At 43.5% G+C, this 24,799-nt stretch overlaps 1 protein-coding gene across 4 annotated transcripts; it reads right to left on the bottom strand.

Moving 5' to 3' along the window:
* Positions 1-22,857, bottom strand: MAX (MYC associated factor X). 4 transcript variants are annotated; one of them, XR_014793456.1, is made up of 6 exons: positions 22,565-22,857; positions 21,792-21,818; positions 14,093-14,200; positions 2,670-2,793; positions 2,127-2,211; positions 1-1,458 (listed from the first exon to the last, which is right to left on the bottom strand). XR_014793456.1 is itself a non-coding variant. In XM_084867356.1 (5 exons), exons 1-5 carry the CDS (start codon positions 22,598-22,600, stop codon positions 1,271-1,273), a joined length of 483 nt encoding a protein of 160 aa, XP_084723482.1. In that variant the 5' UTR covers positions 22,601-22,847; the 3' UTR covers positions 1-1,270. The 4 variants fall into 4 exon arrangements, 2 of the variants coding, with proteins under 2 accessions (XP_084723482.1, XP_084723483.1); XR_014793457.1 differs by lacking the exon at positions 21,792-21,818 and having other exon boundaries at positions 22,565-22,852; XM_084867356.1 differs by lacking the exon at positions 2,127-2,211 and having other exon boundaries at positions 22,565-22,847.
* Positions 22,858-24,799: the final 1,942 nt, after the last annotated feature.

Genomic DNA, 24,799 nt, shown 5'->3' with positions numbered 1-24,799 from the left:
AAGGATAAAATAAGTTTTTATTTATAGTCTTATAGTAAAGGGGGAAGCCTTAACTTGCAAGACAATTCTTCGGCAGTATGTACAACATACTTTTTATTTCCATGGAATGGAATCAAACACGGACTGAGACTACAGAGTATACACTAGAAATCAGCAAATGCCAGGAACGGAGTGGGAAAAAGACAAAGAAATGAGGCCTAAACACACACAACCCTTCACTGGGAGCTGCTGACCGCAGCCAGAACCAGGGCTGGGTCATCGTGGGGACAGGTTCCAGAACAGTCAGAAAGGATGTGGGGTGAGGGTGGGAAGGGGCCGCACTGGGGTGCGGGTTTAGTACCAGATAAATTGCTCTTGGTATTTACATACAAAATCAGTTGGCTCTATTTCTTAGAAATACACACGGAAAGGAAGATTTGATCATTACTTTATGAATCTGTCGCTTTGCAATACCGACATCATCAGAAATAGGGACAATTCACTCAGATTCAAATTTCAGTAGCAGGAAATAAATATCAAAACATCATCACTGGCCCTCATACAAAACCTCTACCCCACCCACTCCTCCCTCCTCGCCCTCCCGCCCCCAGCACCCTCTGGCGGCCACTTCACGGCTGACGTCCCCCACACCACGAGTGTCCCACGGCCCTCCGAAGGCAGGCTGAGAGAAGCAGGAGTGAAACAGGCCCAAGACTGTGCTGCAACTCTGTCCCCACTTCCTTTCATACCACAAACTTCTTCAAGGATCTGGTCTTTCAACAGGAGCGATAAATAGCTTTTTAATTCTCATCACTTCTTAAACCAGTCATCTTCTCAAAGCAGAGCAGTCCACAGATTCACAAAGTCTATCAAACAGAGGCGAGGGTGGCCCGGGGAGGCCTGGGAGGGGCAGGAGTCCTCCGGGCCTGTGCCCGGCAGGGCTGGAGGAGCTGGTGGGTGGTCAGGACACCATGTGCTCAGAGGTCCGGCCGGCCGTCTGTCCTCCACAGAAAAAGCTGCCAAGTTGGGGTGTTTTGGTTTAAAAATTCCTGGTGGGGACAGGGAATCCCTGAAGGGAAACATTAAAAAAAAAAATAAAATAGTGGAAATGGGGAAGGAGAACGAGAGCTGTTGTCCAAGAGCTTCTATGTAAAAATAAAATTTAAAAAAAGAAAAAGAAAAAAGAAAAAGAGTCTCTTAAATGGTTCTGAGGGTTCTAAGGATGAACTGAAAGGAGGATGGGACGACGGAGGAGACAGACAGTTTTTATTGCTGGCCTGCCCGGCAGAGCTTAGCTGGCCTCCATCCGGAGTTTCTTCCTGTTTTGGGGCTCTTCAGTATCCGACTCTGAGCTGGAGTCCGAGCCCCCATCGAAGGCAGAGATGGCGCTGCCCTTGGCGTTGGTGTAGAGGCTGTTGTCTGAGGAGGGGTAGTTGGTCTGTAGTTGGGCACTCGACCTCGCTTTCTCCAGTGCACGGACTGAAAAGCAACCAAGCGAGCGGGTTACAGCCTCTGAGACAGAGGAGAAGCTAGACTAACTGAGTCTCAGGTCAGGGTCCAGCCTGTTCTTCCGAAGGGCTTGCTGGGCCCTGAGGCTCAGAAATAACTCTCTTCTGGTGCTGTTCCACCAGCAACACTTCGTCTCCCTCCTTTCCCAGCCAGACCTGGAGCCCAGTGGACATGGCCAGCTACTCTGCAAGGCCACTCAACCCTAAAGAGAAGGCTTGTGATGTCACCGTCCTGCCTTAGAAGCCCAGTGTTGAGACAGGAGCTCCCTGTGGGACCCAACAGCGCAGTGACAGCAGAGAAGCTGGCCTGGCAGTGCTAGGATCCATAAAGGTGTGAAGGCCACACAACAGCAGGAAAGGATGACAAGATGTATCAGCCAAAGAAAGGTTTGGCTTAGCTCTCTTGTACCAGATCCACTTGGAAAGACAAGCTGGACACTTGGAAGCAAGTCACCAATACACAGAATACCTGGGCCTTCTGACACATAGCCCCTACATGCAGGCTGCTCAGCCCGGGAACCAACCCGCTGCTGCCTCCCTCTGCCCATCCCTCAGTTTAGCTCATCTTGAGCCTGCAAGGTCAACCCGTTTATATTATTTTATTTTATTTGAGGTGTTCTAACCCAAGTGGTTACTTGCATTTCTTTTTACTTGCATCTTCCATGAGGGAGGAAGAGAAGTGAATTCCCCAGGAACAAAGAACTTGATCAGCTCTCGCTTTCCCCTGTGGTTGTAGGAAAAGGCGGATGTGAGCATTGGAGAACAGCATGGGCCTGGCCCATAGGCTGCCCTGAGTGGACTACCATTGGCAATGGGAGAGCTCACTGACCCTGAACACCTGGATTACTGGTACTTACACAGCACACTCCAATCCAAGGACCTCAGCTCTTTTCAGACACCTGATGCCAGGTGTGCCTGCTACTACAGGCAGAGCACCTAAGCCCCAAGAAGGGGAGAGATCATCTCAGAAACGTCTCCAGATGTCAAACCCTAGACTCTACTATTTCTCACTGGCGGCTCAGGTACTTCCTCAGGATGGCTCTAACACTCAGCTACTCAGAAGCAGGGCCACAGCCGCTTCGGAGCACACACTCCCGGTTCTGATTCTGCAGGCCCAGGTGCACAGCCCTGACCTGGCCAGAGCGCAGCAGGGCCAGCTGCCCCACAGGCTCAGGAGCTCACCTTGCTGCTCCAGAAGAGCATTCTGCCGCTTGAGGTCATCAATGTCTTGCTGGTGTGTGTGGTTTTTCCTTCGCATATACTGGATATACTCTGTGGCTTTGTCTAGGATTTGGGCCCGGGATGCCTGTTGCAATACGAAAAAAAGCAAAGGGAACAAAATAAAGACCTAGTCCAAGCAGTGAGGAAAGTATGTCTTTCTGCAACAGCAGCATGGGGGCAGGAAGGCAGGAGGGTGAGGTGGGACCAGGCTGAGGAAACAAAGTTATTGCTACTGAGAGTCTCTGTGTGCCAGTCAGGGTGCCAAGTGCTTGAAATGGCTTACCTCACCAGCACTCAGAAGTAGCTCCACAGGAACCCGAAGCTCAGAGCTTACTGGCTTATTCAAAATCACCAGCTAGACAGTGGGAGAGCCTAGATTTAAACTCAGGTCCGTCAGCTCCTGAGATTGTACTCCACTCCTCCCATCCCCTTTGGTTCTTTACGTTGCTTTCAAGTCTTCAGCCTGGCTATGTCTGAAAACATGAAAATACTACTTAACTGAGAGCTTATGCCACTCATTCTCTGCTAGGGCCTGACCACAGGTGGCCGTGCCAGGAAGATAAAGAGCAAGCTGGCTCAGGATGGGAGTGAGTACAAAGTTTTTCATCAAGGCCCTAGATTTCAGCCAAATCCTCAGACTGAAATTATTTCCAATTAAGCCACACTGCTGTGTCACTACTTCAACCTTCCGGGCTGAGGCTGAAAGACTGTCGTGAAGGCTGTCAGAGCTTGATGTCAACACAGGAAGGGCATGAGACTGGGCCAATTCAGGAAGCAGCCACACCTATACCATCCCCACGGTAGCCTAGGTACTGTCTGTCAGAGGAGTAAGTTAATGAACCAATAAAATAGATGTCAGGTTACTCTGTCCCTGGAGGTCACACTTGCCTGGAAGACCCCCTTCAGCCAACCAGCTGAACTGGTAGGATGGTACAAAGCCAAAGGAAATGAAGCCAAGGGCAGTGCTGCCCAGGAGTTGAAGTGTGCCTTCATGCCATCAGAGTACTGAGAAGTAGCAAAGCTTTTTCCTCAGGGTAGGGCAAACCTGACCAGTTCTAGATTATAACCCCACTGGGTCCTAAGTAACCAGAACACAGCAGGGGTAAAGGGGCAAAGAAAACATTCACACTCAGCTAGCAAAACTAAATCCACTTGTAAGTAAATCCTGACAACCTCAATTTATAGAGCTCAGGCTGGGCTGGGTACCAGAGAAGTCTGTGAGGCCTGGGCCGTCCTCACAAGTACTAGAACTTCCAGGCTTGCTTTCCTCTGACAGCACCCTTAAGGCAACTTCCTCAAAAGGAAACTGTTCATATTGACCATTTTTATCTGATGTGAATTATGTGCAAGGTACTGTGGGGAAACCAAAATGTATTTAGTCATGGTTTCTTCAGCCCAGATGCTTACTTACTGTCTAGTTGAGATAAATATATCGGTACACAGACAAATCACAGGGCAGTACCAATAACTGTAACCTGTGTAGTACAGATTAGGAATTAAGCAGATTAGGGAGGCCACAGGAAAGATGGCCCCTGATTAGGGCTTTGGCTCTGTGTGTGCACGCACGCACGTACACATACATACATACACACACATACAAATAGTGAACCCTGGGTTAGACTGAGGTGGAATTTGTAGAAAAGGGTCCCTCCAGGCCAGGAGAAGAGCATAGGCAAAGGCACAAGGATGGAGAAGCCAACTGTATTTCTCTAGTTAAGTGAGTCAGCTGAGTACCTAGCAATGTGGGCTTGCAATTCTGGTTGCAAGGCCACTTCAGAGGCTTTTCCCCATTTCTGCCACAGGGGACTTCTTATTAGGGCTAATTATTAGGTGATTAAATGAGAAAAAAAGGACACATAATTAGAAGGGGCTAATTACCCTGCCTCCCTGGACGCTAGATATGGGATAAAAATAGTTCTGTAGGTTAGGTGGCAGAGCAGCAAGGAAGAGCTTAGGAATCCAGAAGACAGTGCACCAGCCTCTGTCATTAATGGGCTCTGTGACCGCAAACAAAGTATTTCTCTCCGTGGCAATTACTTATCTGACTAGAATGTCTTTCAGACCCCACCTAGCCCTCCAAATTCTATATACTCCATCACTGATCCATCTAATTGCTATGCATATTTACATTGCAGGCTCTCTTTAAATTTGCCTATCGTTTTCAATTAACAATTCCCAGAAAGCGACATTAGCTCTTATTTAACTATTCATTTGAACCTGGGAAGAAGGGGAAAAGAGCAAAATCTATGAATGACGGAACACTTGGAAATGTTCAGGGTGATAACTTTTAATGAACGACACAGAATGTCCTGAGAACAAGAGGTCCCCAAAGAAGGCTGGATTGGTATAAACTCAGCACAAGACCTTCAGAACACTAAGCATAGCACGTCTTCCCTTCAAGAAAACACTGCCACTCCTGAGTCCAAAGGAATGGTTCAATTAACTTTATTTTGTTCTTCCCAGGGTATTCAAGAAGTAAAATCCAACAACAAAAAAACCTTAAAGCACAAAATATAGAATTCCTGAAAATTTACATGTACATATCTAGTCCAGGGAAGAAGTAAAAGGTTGGAGCCAGAAAATGCTAGACTCACCCAAAATTCCCTCCTCCCAGCATTCTAAACCCATATAAGATCATGTGACCAGCCACAGGCCCTTCCTTGGTTTTATGACTTTATACTATGTGAACAGTGTACTATGAGCCAGCAAGAGCCCTGGCTTTATGGCATGGACTATGGAATGGCCCTGGGCTTTCAGTTTCTTTTTTCGTTAATAGGATTAATCAGCTGAGTCAACAATTTCCATGTGAGTGTGACTGAGCAGATAGAACACGTTATGCTAGCATGTCCAAAGATCGACTCTTGTCTTTGGATAACCAGTAAAAATCTGATTAATTTTTTTCCTGCTAGTTTTTAAAATAAGAAGACATTAATTCTTATTCTGCCTCTCTGAGCAGAAACAGATCTCTTCAGTGGTTTGGGTGCAACTCTGGGCCAGGAAGAACTGCAGCTGAGAGGACTCAAGAGGTCCTGGGCCTGCTACATAACACGCATTTGAGTTAATGCAAAGTGCTCCTCAGGCCTTTCACCACTGGAAGCATGCAAAAGGACACTGGACAGCCTTGCCAGATCCTGTTCCAAAGCCATGAATGCACACGTGATACAATTGATGACGACGATAATGGCAATGGCTGATACTTATTGAGTACTTACTAAATGCCAGGCATCTTCACAACCTGCTGATGTATCATTTCCTCTCTTTTATAAATGAGGAAACCGAGGGAAAAGCTGCAACTTACCTAATGTTACATAACTACTACACAGTAGAGTCACAATTTGACCCAGGCCTCCAAAACATCCATATTTTGGGAACACAGATGAAGCTGTGGAACTAATAAAAAACATCCATAGGACTGGAGAGGCAGTGTTGTTACGAAGTGGAGTTTGAGCAAGAGGAAAAGGACTATAAAAGAATCACCTGATTTATCCACAAAGATGTCAATGAAAACTCTTGGAAGAGAGTTTAGGTAAATCTTCTCTGCACAGATTATGGGTGCAAAAGTGAGTTGAAGCTGAAGCAAATATAAAGACTAGTTTTTAGAATGAGGTTAAAAAGAAATGGGGGGAAAAGTAGTTTGGAATAATAGTCACATCGAAGGAAGGCTGTTTCCCTTTTTCTTTTAAAGACATGTGAAAACCAAATAGGCTTCTAGCAGAGAAGTAGCAATGAAGAAGAGCCTGAAGATGAGAGAATGTTTGCGAGAACTGCCTGAACCTGGCCCTGGGGAGGGGAAACGACAATTCCCATAGAGCTGTGGTTTCATTTGCCAAGAAGAGTAAAACTAAATGGACAACAATGAAGACCCAGTCTGTCCAAGAGGCCCAAAAGATTCTTGCCCCTTTTCCTGCATGTGCTGCAGCTGCTTATACACCTGCATCCCTGCCCAAGCAACAGACACAAGGTCAATCCAGCCTCCAGAAGCACCCACTTTGACAGACCTCTGCTTGAGAACAGAGTGAACCAACCTTATGTGTTGTAGCAAGAACTGACTACATATTTAACCAAAGGCCTCAAGTCCAAGAGTCTCTCTCTAATTAGTACCTTTGTAATGCCCCAAATGATTCTTAAAGTAGTTAACACTGAAGCTTAGGATGACATCCTAGGTTTCCAAATCCCATTTAAGGCAGTGGTTCTCAAAACTTTTCATATAAGAGAGGAGTTCCACACATTTGAAGTTGTAAATCTTACTACAGTAACCTGGATTTGTGTAGAACTCCAAGGTGTTTCAGAAAGCAGATTGGGAGAGGCAAGGAAAAGAGGGTGGTTCTAGACTGTTAAATTAGAAACACCATCGCTTTCCTGCAGTCCTAATGCTGACTTGAGAAACAATGATCTTAGCTGTATTGATCACTTTTCCCTCTTCACTGCCAAAATCAGGTTCTACTGGGTGATGTTAACTGCCTTGTTGCCCAAGACCCAAAATGCTGTATCCTGGAAAATGAAAAAGAACTACTATTGACTCACCAACTGACACCTGTTTTATTTTGCACGAGTTATTTTAAAGAAAATAAAATCATTATTTCCCATAATCTGCACAAGCTTTTATACATATTAAGGTAAAGGGAGGACTATGTAAAAGCCAGTGTACTTTTTATTTGAATAAGCCATCTTCTGAAAACAAAAATTAAGGAATCTGCACAATAAATTTGGGTCTGCATTAAATTCATTCCCATATGCAAGCCCCATCAATGCCAACAAGACAAGCTGTGGGGTCAGAGCCATCACAGTCAAATGACCCCTCCAAGGCTTCCTGCTGCCAAACTGAAGGACCACTCTGTTGATGACAGAGGAAGGCAGTGCTATCATGATCTTTAAGGGGCTAGTTAGAGCCAAGAGTTAGACATTTGTTTAGGAGTCAACACAAATCATGTTTCAAAACTTGTATTCTTTTTTCTTGTGCCCTTGGCAGTTTGAAACAAAGGTTGACTCTTCCCCATCAAACTTTTTTTTTTTTTTCCTCCTGTGTTCCCATCAAACTTTAATGATGAAGGATAGGAGCACAGGTACCCAAAGAGGCAAAACTACTAGTAAATAAACATGTGGAAATAAATTTAATTTCACAGGTAATAACAAAATACAAAATTACTACCTTTGCTTACAAAATTAGTCACCCCCTTCAAAATAATTTCCAGTATTGGTAAAATTGGTACTTTTAAAACATAATATCCAAAAGGCTAATTTGCTTGAAAAAAAAAGAAAAAGAAAAACCACCTTTTGAAAAGCATTTTGGCAACACACAGCAAGAAACCAGACACTCTTATCCCTAGACCCAGCAATCTAACTTCTGGAAATCTATTCTATGGAAATAGCCCCACACACTAAGATGGTCATCACTACATCATTTCCTTACTTCTCAGACTCCATCAACAAACCCATGGATTTAATAATAGCAGCTTGTGAGGGGAGAGAAAAGAGGTGAGTTTCTTGACATCCACTTTAAGATGGCACCCAATTTCAGTCATACTAAAATGGAAGTGCGGGATGGAGAGAGTGCTATCTCCTATGCAATGCCCTACACAGTAGCCACTAGCCACACGTGGCTAATAAGCACTTGAAATAATAATGTACAGTACCTCATCAGTAATTTTTTGTTGTTGCTGTTAATCCTCACCTGAGGATATTTTTTCCATTGATTTTTTATTTTATTTTTTTAAACAGGGGGGGGGGGGGGGGGGAGAAAGCAGGGAAGACAGAGAGAGACAGAAACATCGATGTGAGAGATCCACATTGATTGGTTGCCTCCTGTACATGCCCTGGCCGTGGCCGTGGCCCAGGGGGAAACCTGCAACCCAGTAGGTACGTGCCCTTAACCCAGGACCCTTGGGTCTGCCGGCCAACACCCTAACCACTGAGCGTACTGGCCAAGGCCATTGGTAATTTTTTAATATATTGATTATATACTAAGGTCATACTTATTTTTGCATATTCCATTAAATAAAATATATTATTAAAATGAATTTCACTTGCTATTTTACTTTTATTATGCCAGAAATTATAATTGTATTTATATTAAATTTAAAATGTATTTAGGGTTCAAAGTTTTTGCAATTTTGTTAGAAGAGATGAAAATGAAACAGATTAGAGTTCAGTGTTTTAATCTCTTATTTGATGCTCAGAATGTTCTTATTATTGTTAATTGTTAGTAATAATCGTCTCTCCCAACAAGAGAGCAAGACCCTCAAGAGCAGACATTATTATACCTTTTAAACCTCTACAGCACTCACACAGCTCTTAGTTATGCAGGTGAGCACAACCGTGTTGGCTGTTGCTGTTTTTGTTAAAGGGATAAGCAAGCACACTGTTTCTTCTGGCGCTCATTCCAGTTACTACCTACTGGGAACTACCATGTGCCAGGGTCTGTGATAGAAGTTGACAGAGGCAGTGCCCTCAGATTCTCACCCACAATGAAGGAATTCCGAATTTAATGCTTGCTCCTTGCTATTCTTTATTTTCATTTTAGGTCATATTCCCTCTTTTTAAAAATTACTTTTAAAAAATATGTTTTAAAATTGATTTTAGAGAAAAACATTGCCTCCCACGTTTGGGGCCTGAACCCACAACCTGGGCATGTGCCCTGACCAGGAATCAAACCACTACCTTTCAGTGCACAGGATGACGCTCAACCAACTGAGCCACACCAGCCAGGGATCCCTCTTTTTAATACAACTCCATCCAGAAAGGAGAAATCTAGAGCACAACTGCCTGGCAGAGCAATTAAGTACGATAAACAGGCAGTTAGCAAAAGACTTAGAGATGAGAAATTTCTATAAACCACTGTACAGCTACTAACGACTATATTGACACAGAACCTTCTCTCATTAAGGTCAACGGTGCTAAGGACACATTATAATTGGTTGTACCTGTGGTTCAGGTGATGGGGCTAAGTGATGGGAGTGGCGGGCAGATTTATATCCCTATGTAAAGGCAAAGTCATGGGCTGCCCACCAGAGCTTGCCCCACACACAAACAGGGTGAGCTCAGTGCTAGCAAGCCTTTGGGCAACACTCCTTAGTACCCAACCTAGGACCCTAAAAACAAAACATAATTCTATTCAAGAAAATAAATGTCTTCCTATAAGAAATGGAGCCACAATTGTTCTTGCTCTTATTCCACTTGCTCTGTTGACTGGCTGATGGTTCTTATATCATTCCTTCAGTCCCAGCGAGATGTCCAGCTGAAAAACTACATGGGAAATACAACCAAAACAGCAGAGTTCAAGAGTCCATTTGCTAACACTATGGGAAAACCCAAATGGGCTGCCAACTATAATGGTCTATTTCTCAGAGAAGCTATGTGGACTCAGAAAAATTTATGAACTTTAAATGATCCCCAACTCTTTATGCTTGAGTGTTACTGACATAGGCCAATTCAGAGGAGAGTATTTTAGTAGCAGGCTTGGTATGACATACTGCCGAAATCACTGCCTTTATCCAGGGGAAGCTCCCAATAGAAAAACAAGATATAAGTACATAAGCAAAATTTCTTTAAAGTAGTTCCTGATTTATGATGGTTTGACTTTCAATATTTCAACTTTGCGATGGTGTGAAATGATACACACTGATCTTTTCCTGGGGTAGCAATATGCAGTACTGATACCCTTTCGTGATGCTGGACAGTGGCAGCGAGTCACAGCTCCCAGTCAGGCACACGATCATGAGGCAAATAATGCATATTCTATAGTGCACTGTGTTGCCAGCATTTTTGAGATATTGTGTTCACATTTAAGGCAGGCTAGGTTAACATATGACGTTTGGTAGATTAGGTGTATTAAATACATTTTTGACATGAAAAATTATGATGGGTTTATCAAGATAAAACCCTATCATAAGCAGAGATGCACCTGTATCCTTAAATTGGGCCTATAGTATTGTAGAAAAATAAAACTTGGCAATTGGTAGTCCTGAGTTCTAGTCCATGTCCATGATCTAGTTCTAGTCCCATGGAATCATGATTTTGAGCCACTTTCCTCACCTCTGATATAGTAACAATGGCAGAAGCAAGCAACAGTACCAACTGACCAATTACAATAGCTGTATAATACTTGCCTCATAGAACTGCTATACTGATTTAACTTTACATTGCAGTACACGTTAGTTATCAGATTTTTTTACTTAACCAAAAGGTGGCCATTCTTTATGTTTATGTTATATTAGAAATACAGGATACACAGGATAATGGAGTCTGGGTTTCAAATGTAAAACTTTTTTTTAATACAAGTACGACCTATTATTGGTTAGGATAAAATTCAGTAAGTATTGGTTTCTCTTTAAAAAACAAAAGGGTAGGACACATGACAGTCCAAATACTAAATGAGAAGTTATAAAGGAGACTAGAGGTTTTTTCTTTAAGAATCTAAGATTCCTGCCCTGACCAGTGTTGTTCAGTGGTTAGAGTATTGACCTGCTCACCAAAAGGGTCACAGATTTGATCCCTGGCCAAGGTCAGTGGAAATTCAGGAGGCAACCAATCCATGTCTCTCTCTTACATCGATGTTCACCTCTCCCCTCCACCTCTAAAAAAAAAAAAAAAAAAAAAGGAAAAAAATATCCTCAGATAGGATTAACAACAACAACAAAAGAACCTAAGATTCCTATAATGGTGTAAAATATTCATTTCATGATTATTCACATAATGTCATAACCTTAATTACTGCAATCCAAATCAAGAATTAGCCAATTTCCTTTGGGTCAAATACCACATTTAAAAAAAATTGCAACATTTAGTGAGAACTCGGAAGTCGAGACCAAAGTATTCTGTAAGACTCCCTGTAGATCTGTGAAACAGTGTTGGCAGACAAGGAGATTAATGAAGATTGTGGAATTTAGCTAACAGCCAGTTCATTTATTCACTCTCAGTGTGAAATATATGGATTGAAACACAGGGCGGGATTCTGAAATTGGAAAGGCACCTGTAAATTGCATTGCTGGGGCTTAGTTGATGGGGTCTACGCAATCTGACCCCTTTACGACTCCCCTCCACTAGTCTTCTACTTCTCTGACCTCATCTCCTGCCACGGTACTTTTATTCATTCAACTCTAGCCAGTTCTCTCTGCTCTAGCCTAGGAATGCTCCCAGGATCTTGCCTTTGGGCTACTACTCACCTTCCCTCCCCCCTGCCTGTGATGCTAATCACCAGAGAGATGCATGGTTCTCTTTCCTTCACTTTCTTCAAATCTTTGCTCAACTGTTGCCTTGACAGTGAGTTTTCTTGTGGTCTCTAATGAAGACTGCAACCCTTCCTTCCCTGTTTAACTTTCTCCTAGCACTTATCTGATATACTATACACTGAGTGGCCAGATTATTCTGATCTCTGAATGCATAATAATCTGCCACTGTGTGTATCCTATATATAGGAGTTCGACCAGCAGGCAGGTTGGTCAACCACCCACGTCCCTTCCCCCTGGCCAGGCTGGATGGACCCCACCCATGCACGAATTCATGCACCGGGCCTCTAAAAATAAATAAATAAATAAACAAACACACACACACACACACACACACACACACAATGGCTTGATTATTATGCATTCAGAGATCATAATGATCTGGCCACTCAGTGTATATATTTTTTAATTATTAGTTCACTTTCCATCTTTCCCTCACCAGGTTAAGAGCTTCTATTTTTGCCTGTATGTTCACTGCTGTATTCTAGAACACTGCTTGGCATGTAGCAGATCCTTAATCAATATTTGTTAAATGGAGTGAGTAAATAAATAAATAAATAGGCCACAATGAATGACAAATTGTTCAGTATGTAAGGCTACCAAATTCCAACTGTCAACTTCCTTGAAGAAAGGAGACAACAGGATTTAGGATAATGTGGTTTTAAGAACTTAAGAATGTTATAGTTTCAGGCTGGATAAAGAGAAAAGGCATAGTTAGGCTCTTATGACCTGTTTCCCCCAAAGTGTTCTCTAACCTAAGAATGCCTAACAATCAGCTGACTGCTTGTTGTAGAGATCCCAGGTCGGCGTCCAGAGGGCAGGCTCAGTAGTGATTCTGAGTAGTCTAGGACATCTTGGGAAACACTGCCTTGGCACCACTCCTGGTTAGATGTGAGACTGAAGAAGGCAGTTCTGTCCATTCAGTTTACCAAAGCCATTTTAAGTGATACCATGGCATATGAATAAGCACTGACTGTCAACAATTCAGACACGCATGGAAGATAATCCTTTGCACGTGTGTACTTTGACTAAAGGGGTTGGTCTCTGTCCCCATCATAAAGATCTCCTGTGGTGCGTTAGACAGTGTTGCGCCCAAGAATGTTGTTATTCCAGGTAAGAACCTCGGTCCAAGGCCATTAAACCATGTCTATACTAAGTAGGTCTAACCCACAGCAAATTCTGGTTTTGCAATACTAGGGATTCACATGGCCTGTTTTATTGTTTTCATAAAGGTCAGACCTACCCCATGCATCAGCCACACAGAAAGCCACACCTCAGATAAGGTATAAAGTATATGACTTACCGAAGTGGCAGTATATACAAAATGAAACCATAATGGCTCCAGATCTGATTGAATAACCCAAACAAACCCAGGACCCCCACCACAGAGCTAAATTAGGAGACCCATTCAAAGCCGACATTTTCCCTAATGACTTTTTCTGGATCACTGAACAAAAAAACACACAAAAAAACCAACACAAGTCTTCTACTTACCTACCACTGAATTGCAGCAGAATTCTGTGTCAAGGATGGAACTAACTGTGCAAACAGATGTTTCTTCCAAATTCCAAGGAGTGATCCTAACCCATAGGCTTTTTACTCAAAGCTTCCAACGTTTTCAAATGTAAAAAAGCCGGTGTTTCCCTCTCCAGGGAAAACATTAGTTGCTGGAATGCCACCGTTGGGGGGATGGGGAGGAAAATCAATAATATTTTTCTTCCCATTTCATACGAATATAGCTCTTTACCTAAGTTTTTTGTCCCATAGCTTAAAATGCTCTTTACAAGCCTTTGACATAACAGCTGTTGAAATGGGGAAATCACTGGTGTCCAAGTTGATTCGCCTACATTCTTGGGAGTTTTCATTTAAGTATTAACTTTGAGCCATGCAACAGAAATCCTCATGGAGGTCTAGGGAATCATTGACCTCAGGAACCCTTAGTGTTATCCCAAACTGCCACGGACTCCTCTTTATATGAGAGTGTATTATTATAATAATTCTTGAATGAGTAACTTATTACAAATAATACTAACTTAAAAGACAATTACTACTGGTGTTTTAAATCTGACTCCATTTCTTTCCAGAGAAGTGAGTGTGCTGCTAAGCTCCATTCCACGTACCAACCTGGCGATGGCCACCCAGCTTTCTCAATAAACTCACCTTCTCTCCTTGGAGTGATGGGACCGAGTCCCGCAAACTGTGAAAGCTGTCTTTGATGTGGTCCCTACGCTTTCGTTCCAGTGCATTATGATGAGCCCGTTTGTCAGCCTAGAAGAAAGAGCATATTAGCAACGTCATTCCTTTTGCTTGGTATAGGTGAGTGGGTTATAGCCGGGAAGAATATGCTGTCAGCGCAGTCCCTGGTGATGGACTGGGAAGGATTTGTTGAGGTGGGCAGTTAGGAATCTCCAGAATTAGGCTCTGCTAAAGGGGGGAAAAAGGGTGAGCAAGCCTTGTGACAGGAACATCCAAAGTAGCTCGATGCATCCAGCTCATGCATAAGTAAAATAAAAGTTATTCGAGGGGACAAAGTGTGACTCTCCTACATCAATTTCCCCCCTAACTTACTTATGTGACAGAAAAGCCGCCAGTCCATGGTTGGGAGGTTGACCCAGGAAAAGCTCCAGGGGGCCCTTTCATAAGCTGTGATCACCCCCACTGTAAGTCAGCGATTCCCCATGGTGGGTGCCCAGGACGGGAGTTAGGGCATTGGTGCCATGCTTCTTTCCATGTGAAACCCATCACCAAGAGTCTGGTCTCCAGCTTGCTAAAATTAAAACCTCTGGAAAAACCCGAAAACATGCATCTGTGATCATTCTGACAGCTGATATAAACCCCAAATGCATTCTGAGATCCGATCTTTTAAAAGTGGATCCAGGGTGCCATCCTGCCAAAGTCTTCCCTTCACACAGCCTGTGACTGAAAGGTCTGAAAAAATATCCTTGGGCACTTGTGGCAGGTCATGCTTATTTGGCAGCAACTAAATACCCACGAACCAAAGTCTTTATCCACCTTGCTTAGACTCACAAAAAAGAAAAAGAACAATCAGCTAGAGAGGGGTGAAGACTGCCAACAAATCCGGAATGGCTGGAGAACACTGCAGGTCCCCATTAAAGGTGCCTTCTCTCCAAATGGAACACAAATGCTCCCTCAAGCTGAACAAGAATTGTCTACACCTGAGGAATTATGGAAAATAATATACTTAGAATTTTCCCTTATTATGCAAGGGTGCACTGAGCTAACCTAAGGAGCAAGTCTATATAAGGGAAGTTCAGGTAGCTTTAATTAACCCAGACAGAGCACCGGGAATTTTAAAAATGAAGTAACAAGAGGAAATAGTCAGCACAAGAAAGCCTCAAATGAATCCTTGCATTAGACAAGATGTGGGAATGAAAGGACTTGAAATTCTATTATCTAATCCTAAAACTCTGAGTCATTACAGAGGAAGAGGAAGATGGGAGCAGCTGTGGTAATTTTAGTCACTTCCTGGTCTCTCAAGCACAACACCTCACCTATAGCTGTGCTGACTTAGACACATGGTTCCCATCACAGCCTTGGTTCTCCAGAACACAGCACTCACTTTCAGGGCAGCTGCATGGAGCATTACTAAGGCCCTCCTAATTTTTTAAAGTCTAAATTCACTATAAAATGAGTGTTTGCTGAACTTCAGTGATATAAAGAATTTATAGGGAATCTGAGAGAAAGATCAAGCTTAGACAGATTCCCTGAGGCAAGAGGTGGTACACTGTATCATACAACATTAGGGCAGAAAACTGCAGATGCCTTGAATAAGCACTATGAAATAGCTTGAAAGAATGAAACATATTTAAGTGCCTTGTTCTTTTCTAACCTACTGTTCTCTCTAGTCACCTATCCAGGTAAGTAAATTCTAACCTGGAATATCTCTACAGAGTTTAGAAGGCTGAGAGATGGCATTTGGCTTCTATCTGCCTCTCCTGTGTTTGCCACATACTCCCTAAGCTCGTTTATTTACATGCAAATTAATCGCCCAGCTTTGGTCTCCAGCAGCAGCCCAAGATACTCTGGTCTACTAAATCACCCTGATTCCTGGCCTCCTCCCAGCTTAAGAGCTGGCACAGAAGCAGTGACACCAAAGTTACCCATAATCCCTCTTGTTGATACAAATAAAATTCTAATTGTCTGTTTTCTTTCTGGGAGAGCCCTGCAAATCTCAAAAGGCCAGAATCAAGTGAACTTGGTTTTGCTCAGGCCTACACTAGAGGGATGGAGTTGAGTATAATCTAACACCAAATCCATGCCCACAATTCACTACCCCCTTCCCATTCACTGAGCCCTGAAAGGACTCAAATGGACAAGTCTTTTGGTTAGAGGATTGTAAGTGAACTTGGCTGAGGACCATGAGCAGAAATCTTGGCTTCTCATCTGGGGAGCTAGCCAAGTTTGAGAAGTTGGCTCAACAAGGAAAGGCAGCAGTCTACTGCCTGGTAGAAAGCCTGGGCTGGGGACTGTTGTTCTCAAAGTAGTGGATGGAATTTCTGTGGTAGTTCCAGGTCCAATTTAACTAACAGAAGAGTGGAATCTTAGCCCAATCCCTGTTGCCATATCCATCCCCAAGCAGCTACACTTAACCAAAGTCAATTTTAAAGCTCTCAGAGACAACGGCAATGATATATTTTTCTCCTCCCCAAGCCTCATTTAAAGGAGCAAGTTAAAAATAGGCAGAAAGGGCCCAGGCCAGGTAGGTCAGTTGGTTAGAGTGTCATCCTGATACACCAAGGTTATGGGTTTGATCCCCGGTCAGGGCACATGCAAGAATCAGCCAATGAAAGCATAAGTGGAACTACAACCATGTCTGTCACTCTCTCTCTCAAATCAATCAATAATTTTATTTTTTTAATGTAGAATATGCCTAATTCCAGGCAACTCTAAACTAAGTGATACCTCTACTGCCTTAGAAGAACATATGAAAAACCTTTACACAAAGCAGATAATTCTGTTTGGGAAACACTTCCAAACCACAGATCCATCCAGCCAGATAACACTGCTACCCCTCATCCCACAACCAACTCATCCAAATGGAAGGCCAGTTACCAGGCTTATCACTGCTTTGTTAACTATCTTCACTTGCTGACAACCTTTTTTAATTTTTATTTTTATTGATTTTTTACAGAGAAGAAGAGGAAGGGTTAGAGAGTTAGAAACATCAATGAGAGAGAATCATCGATCAGCTGCCTCCTGCACACCCCCCACTGGGGATGTGCCCGCAACCAAGGTACATGCCCCCGACCGGAATCGAACATGGGACCTTTCATCCGCAGGCCGATGCTCTATCCACTGAGCCAAACCAGTTTCGGCTGGCAACCTTTTTTGAAAGGGCCAACGTTTCCGAGTTGAGAATCAAAAACGGGGCTAAGAATCCCAGGATAAGGCCTCTGAGATCCTCCTACAAACTTAAAACTAGTTTTGTTTTTAATTTAAAAAGGGCCAAACAATTGTGTCTTGAACAAATAAAGCTCAACTTGGATGAGCCAGCTTTCTCTCACCTGTACTGAGAAAGATATTTGATTATGAAAATGGGTCATACCAAATTCCAGGAGATAACAGAGATATTCTTGGGTAGTATAGCAGGCCCCCAAACACCTCTTCTGTATCCTACAAGAGCAATGGCTGGATGCTGCTGCTTTTCAAGTACAAGGGATCTGTGGTTTCTGCCAGAAAACCCTTCCTTCAGGGCGTCCCAAGCTAACAGGAATACTAAAAGGCTGCGAGATACTGAAGAGTGGCCCGCAGATGCTCAACAGGAACTCCAGCACCAAATCGCTTCCAGCTTCGACATCTCCGCCAAGGTTTTTATTCCGCCTCTCAGTTTTATTTCCACCAAACTTTCCATACTGGCAGCCAGAATAAAAATCTTCACCTACAATTTGTCCATCTCTGACACTAACAAGCACACGTATCTTAAGTATTGTTAAATGTTGAAAGCAAGCATTATTTTGTTAGCCAAGAAGTTGCTAAACTGGCAGAAAGTCAATCATTCAAGCTAAGGAGGTCTATTCAAAATCGAGGGGAATCTCTTAAAGTTATTTCCTTCCAATTTATTGCATAGAGAATGCATACTCATCCAAGGCATTACATCAGTCAGCAGCCTTATTTTCTGCAAGTTCTGGGTAGGAAAATAGCACGGGAAAATAAATACTCTGTTATTGAAGAATGCACAGGTACTCCAGAATAATGCCATTTTTTGCAGGCTACCTCATATCTAATCCCCTCTATAAGGGGAGTCTTCTCAATCCCAATAGAGAAAATTCTCAGCAAATAGGGAATTAGAATTGCCCAATAAACATTTACTAACTTTAAGAAATTTAAAGGTTGCTTTTAGAGGGGAGATAGTGTTGCCTTCGATTATTAATTCTTATTATTAAACAGTAACACTGAAAATACACAGACTCAAAATTCTCATCAGAAAAGATCTATTACCTCTGATAGATGGGAAGAGGACAGAATAAATAAAACTGAATTTCTAAGCAACTCATTGTAATCAACATGAAAAATGCAACATGAAGTAATAAGTAGCTAGGATGAGAAACTAAGGTCCTTAATAAGAAACTATAAATTTCAACTTCCCAACACTTCTCCTACTGGAAGCCTGTTATACATTGCTAACATCTAATAGATACACGTGTTTTCAAAACTTTCTTAAAACAATCATTTGGTGCCTAAAAGAACTTGGGAACACTATTTCCCAAATATGGCATCATACTGCAGCCATTTAAGAGAGTAAGAATGCCTTCATCAGGAAATTTTAATTGAAAATTAACTTGGATTCCTTGATCAACTATTTCACCATTATTAGCATCTTGGAAACAGAAAAATGTAAGAACACCCTTTATTCTAATGAATAGCCATATTTATGAAACAAACCTGGCATTTCTCTATCACTGTTAACACTCTAAGCAGACACAAAGTACATACATCATACAGCACTTAACCAAGCAACTAATTCCTGGTAAAACAGACAGTAATTTCCTGAGTCAATTCCGATCTCAGAGGCAAGCAACCAAGCTCATTCCCTACTGAATACACTGCAATTCCTAAAGCAGCAAAGAGCTCGGAGATATTAAAAATATTTCATATTAGAAAGATCCAGAAGTGAAATAGCACAAATCTGTTCTTAAACTCCCTGACAGATATAATGTAACTGCAACACGTTCAGCTGGAGGGTAAGTTGAAAAAGGCCTTGAGTTTTTGATCAACAACTAACCTTACATTTTTAGTATACCTTTGTTCTTTCCAAAAGAAATTTCTCAAACGGAAGTAAAATTAAAAGATCACTTTGTATAAAATATACCTGTCCCAGAAAATTATCTTTAAAATGCAAAATAATAATAAAAATAACATCAGTGGGATTCTGATATATATTAAATTTAATAATAAAAATACTGTTTGGAGTTACTTCCTTTAACACAGATTGGTCACTGGAGCTGTGTTCCGTTTGCACTGAGGCAACAGAAAAAAAAAAAAATTCGTCAAATTAGTTTCACTTTCTCTTACAGTTAGCTTCACTTCCTAACTTTTCTTGTGAAGTACCCTACATTTCTCATACAGTAAGGCCATAGCTATTGTAGTTGACATAAAAAAAATAAAAATAAAAATGTTTCTTTTCATGAGAACCCAGCAGAATCTTTCCTAAATAACTTTTTAAAAGTACTTCAGTAGTCCTAAATATGCGATTATTCAGTTCGCATCCTTTCCTGAATGAGGCAAAGCTTAAGAATAGCTTCCCCCTAATTAAAAAAATACATATATTTATGATCTATACTAAATGTAAAGAACTAAATAGATGCTTTCAGAGAAAAATAATGAAATCCTTTTTATCCTACACGTTTATGATAACTGTTTGATATTTGTCTATTGCTTCTTCTCTCCACGCTCCTGTGATACTCCCGTGCCAGATAATATTTAAGTCTCAGCAAGCAGATGTGTTAAATTAAAAGAAGGTCAAGCCCACTCTCTTTGCCCACTTCCCCAAATCAAAGGGAAAAACCCTAGGCACCTTAACATCAAACTAAAAATATCTAGACAAAACAATGAGATTAGCATTCTAGGAGAATGGAAACATTTTAATAATTTAACAAAGCAATTTACATCAGCACCCATCAAGTCAAAATTTCACAAAGAAAACTTTTCTCTCATTGGAAAGCCAATGTAATTCCAATTCAAGTAATGATTCTGCAAAGGCTACCTAACCTATCCCTATTCTCCAACCATGATCAACTCCAGGGGAGACTTTAGGACTGGAGACTTGGAGAAAGAAATGTTTTAAATAGACTGAGTTCCAAACATGAAACTCCACATTCTCATGATTAAGGTTAATAGTAACTGGGGGGTGGGGGAGGTGGGGAACACACACTGAATTTTCAAATATATGCATAAAACTTAGTATCTGACAATACTTCAAGGAGAAATAAAATGAATTCTTTCATAGTGACTATTAGCCAGGGACAATTTTTAAGAACCCTGGAACAAGTGCATCCTTGGATTTTATGGAAATATTAGCTCTCAATAAATAAAATTTTTCTTAATGCCTATCTGCTTGGACAAATGGCAGAATCCTTGCTTGCTCTAATGAAGGTACAAGTAAGAAGGCTTGCTTTTATCCTGTGGTAATTAAATTCTTTGACCAGAGGTATCCTACAAATTCTTAACAAACCCTCCAAACTAAGGGATCATCCCACACATCATTTTGAAAATCAGAAAAGTAACATACTAAAGGATTTCTAATCTTTCTTTAAAAATAGGAAGATCTGGCAACAATGAGCCCTCCTTCCTACATAACAACCCGCTGGAGTTTGGCGGCTGCCTTTTTAGAAGACGCATGTGTTCTCCAGTATCCTAGTCTTGACCTCTAGTCTCTCCTTTATTCTTGACTATTTTATTGCCTGGGTCCTCCAGAGGCATCTACATTTTCAACCCCCATTCTATATACTTCTTACTGTTCCCAGCTGTCCAATACTAGACAGTGATACACTTATTTCTCTTCCCTTCTCTGATTATGATTTATTTATTCTAACATACTCATGGAATAACCACGGCTCTGTTTCCAAACACCTAAGATTAGTGCCTATCTATAGCTATACTCATAGATATAGCCATAAAACCACCTTCTGAGAACATCAATATCAAAACCCTGAGAAATTACTGCTAACACTGCCCAGTCTCAGCCATCAGCCTTCAGCAAAACTATCTCTGCAACGCCAATTTCCTTCCACAATTTTTGTTTCCTTTATACCCTCCTTCACCGCAGATACACTCAGACCACCATATGCTGTCTGCGACACTTTCCTATTCAACCATTGGCTCCTCTACATTTCCAACTTCTGCATTAGAATAATGCCACTTTATCCTACATTCTACAGGTCTACCGCAGTCACATGACTTTCGGTGACTGTCATGTGGCTTCAGTTTTACACAACTTTGTAGATATGCTTTAGAACCTATATGTTCCAAAGTAAACCTTCTGACCATTCTGCTCTGAAATAACACCACATTTCACTTCAGGATGATGTACCTCTCATTTCCGACACACAAGAGTGACAGCTAGATTCCCCCACCTGAAAACTACAGAATGGTTCATGTATTGGCATACAGCTCCTCTCACCCACAGTCACTGGAACTTATCACCTGAGAATCTAGAATTATGAGATTTGTAATCCCTCCCCAACCTAGAACCCCAGAGCAAGGCTCCACCTCACCTTAGCGGTTAGCAGGAAAGTTTACTACAATATTAAAAGTAACAGAGTGATCTTTTTTCTCTCTGACCCCAAAAAGGACTAGAACTGAACGGAAATGAAAATGAAATGGAGAGTAGGAGACGTACCGCAGATTGAAACCTCGGTTGCTCTTCCTGGAATAAGAGAGAAAAAAAAAATAGAAAATATAGAAGTTATTTTTACACTTCGCATTCAATAATAAGAAAGAAAATGCCGGCGGCGGAGGAAGCGACGGGTGGGGGGAGTCAGCCCGAACCCCCCTCCCCCCACTTCTTTGCCCCACACCCCCATCTCCCCAGCGGGATCCGGTGGCGGGACAGGGGGTCCCGAGCGCCGCCCCTTCTTCCGGGATCCGACCCAGGCCGGAGGGGGTCAGAGCACTGTCTCCTGCCCTCCGACCCAACTGGGCCGTCGGGGCGCTCCCAACCCTTCTGCGTCCACCCTCATCCCCCCCCCCCCCCCCCCCCGGGATCCGCGGGTCAAGGGAGGAGGGGGTCGCGGAACGAAGGGGCAGGTCCTGAGCGCCGTCCCTTTCCCCAGAATCCGGACAATGGGATCCGGGGCGCACCCCGTCCCCGTCCCCCGTCACCGGAGCGGGATCGGTGGGGGCGGGAGGCCGCAGCACCCTCCGCCACGGGAGAGGTGGGGATCCCAGAGGCCGCACGTCTCCTCCCCACCTCCCGTCTCAGAAGGCCGCTCGGCTGGGAGCCCGGAGGGGAGCGAGCCAGGAGGGCGACGGAGGCGGCCCCAGCCCGAGGATGGGAGGCCGGCGGCGGCTGCCCGGAACCCCGCCGCGGTGGCCCCGCCGAGAGCCCGGGCCGCTGTCCCTGCCGTCCCCGCCTGACAACCCCCAAGGGAAGGAAGAAACCCCGGGACTCACGTCGCTCTCCACCTCGATGTCATCGTTATCGCTCATTTCCTACGGCCCAGGGAGCGGCCACTGCAGCAGCGGCGGGGAAGGGGGAAGGGTGGCGGGGAGGGGGAAGTCACCGACAACAAGCAAGTCCCCCCACACACTCACTCACTCACTCACTCACTCACTCGCTCTCTCACTCACTCACACACTCACTCACACACACACACACACAACACGGGCGAGAACCACCTCCTCACTGCAGCACCGGATCAACGGCGGCACGCACGCCCGGCCGGCCCCCTGACACGTGACCGGGCTCGTCACGCTGGGGCCACCGAGACTTGTAGTTCCTGTTCCTTTCGCCGACGGCCCAGCGAGCGCCAGAAAAACTACGACTCCCATAAGGAGCTGCATCTGGTTGTCGCCAGTCCAGCATGCGAAGGGAACCCAGAGCGCCTGCGTATCCTGTGGAGGAGGGCGGGGACAGAAGCGCCGCGGTGCCTGCTGGGAGTCGTAGTCCGTCGACCGCGAGTTGTCAGGAGGTTTCCTCCCTAGGCAGCTGCGGAGGCTGCTGGGAAGACAGGACACGTGGAGTGAGCTGGGGCTCCTGAAGCCGGGCGCCGTATGAGTGCTGGGCGCTGGGCCCAGGGGACAGGGTGGAGACTCTGGGGGAGTAGCCGGCTGCCTAAATAACGCTGCCTCTCCTTGGTACGAGTGGTTTTACTTTTTTTTTTTTTTTTTTTTTTTTTTTTTTTAGTGCTCTGAGTGGCTCTGCATTGCGTCCTGGGGCGTAACCGCCAGCTCGGGGGCGGGGGATGGAGGTGGGGGTGGGGGTGAATCCTGAGGCGGCGGAGGACTTGGGGGCGCGGCTTCGGGTGCACGCGCGAGGACCCTGGGGATCTGGCTGTGGGGAGGTGCCAATGGCAGGTGTTAAGTGGTGTTACAAGATAGGCAGGGTGACCCGCCTCGCTGAAGGACAGCTCCCAGACGTGATAATCTTGTATTTATTAATTGGGACTGATCGTCTTGCTACTCTTTTACATACACAGACATCCTTTTCCTCCACCCCCGCCCCAACAACTGTTTATGTGGAAGTAAAAGCCTCTCCTGAGCTTGTTGTGGCCCAGGCGCTGTAAGGAGTGGCCCAGCAGTTTGCAGTACCGTAATTAAGACTTGCAGAAAGTATCCAGAACAGTGACCACGTAAGAAACGTCCAAACCTAGAGAGAATTTTTTTTTTTCTAAGAGTTTATTTGAGCCAAACTGACAACACATGCCAGGGAGCAAGATCCCAAAGCTTTAGGGAATAAATTTTTTTCAGTGTCCTTTGTGCATTTGAGATTAAGGCGATAACGTAAAGATTACATGAAAATGGGGAGAGTTGGGGATTGGATTGCAGGATAGTTCAACTCACACTTTAAAAGGAGAGGTCTGAAAGGGGGCTTTTCAAAGGTATGTTAACCTAGACCCAAGAAACAATGGGCAGGGCTTGCTTACGGGAAAGCGAAGCCTTTTACTAAAGAAGTTATATGCCGGGGCATGACCTGCCCAGTTAGGAATTTTTGATCAAGATCCTCCTGTGAGGTTACTTTCCATAGAAGCCCTTCTTCCACCCACAACAGGAAAGCTGTGCAGTTAAATTCATATTTAAATGCTGTGGCATGAGGTGTGATCATATCCATTCCACCACTATTACTGAACACCTAACGTGTGCCAGCACTGGGATGCCATACTGGATAAGACTGGAACAGTCCCAGCCTTCATGTTGCTCACAGCTGTGGAAACAAAAATTAGAATGCCCTGCCACCATTTTAACAGTGAACATCAAGTCCCACAGGAAGAAAAAATAATAACAATACACTTTCAGCCCTGACAAACAAAGTAGCAGAACTACTTTTACATCTGGTCTCCAAAATGAATGAAATCTTGAGCTTTTTCCATAAATTACTGAATTTTCAATGAAAACCATTCTACAATATCTCCGACATTTGAATACAGAAACTTGGACTCTGTCACATTTATATTTCTTTTGTATTGTTGTATTTCTTTTGTATTCTGTTGTGTCTCTTATTCAGTGATCCAATCCTACTGAAGTTTGCAGGTCTTTACAAGTAATCAGTCATCTTCTCTAAATGCTTTTGTTTCTTAGTCATCTTTCACACTAAGTGGGAGAGATAGGCATAAGTAGGACAGTACGTTATAAGAACTGATGGGCTATAAGGGAGACAGGGAAGGTAGCTCTTGGGTGAGTTAATTTAGC

This window comes from Pipistrellus hanaki (genome assembly GCF_964339955.1).
Source record: "Pipistrellus hanaki genome assembly, chromosome: 1".
Lineage (NCBI taxonomy): Eukaryota > Metazoa > Chordata > Mammalia > Chiroptera > Vespertilionidae > Pipistrellus > Pipistrellus hanaki.
Note: the sequence above shows the minus strand (reverse complement) of the source record. Positions and strands in the feature narration are given on the sequence as shown.

What these genes read in the sequence shown, in the direction of transcription:
- MAX (XM_084867356.1), bottom strand. Translation starts at nt 22,600, where the DNA reads ATGAGCGATAACGATGACATCGAGGTGGAGAGCGAC. An exon ending in ACATCGAGGTGGAGAGCGAC is followed by an intron (nt 21,819 to 22,564) that starts GTGAGTCCCGGG and finishes CTCTTATTCCAG; the next exon opens with GAAGAGCAACCGAGGTTTCA. An exon ending in TGCTCTTCTGGAGCAGCAAG is followed by an intron (nt 1,459 to 2,669) that starts GTGAGCTCCTGA and finishes GTTGCTTTTCAG; the next exon opens with TCCGTGCACTGGAGAAAGCG.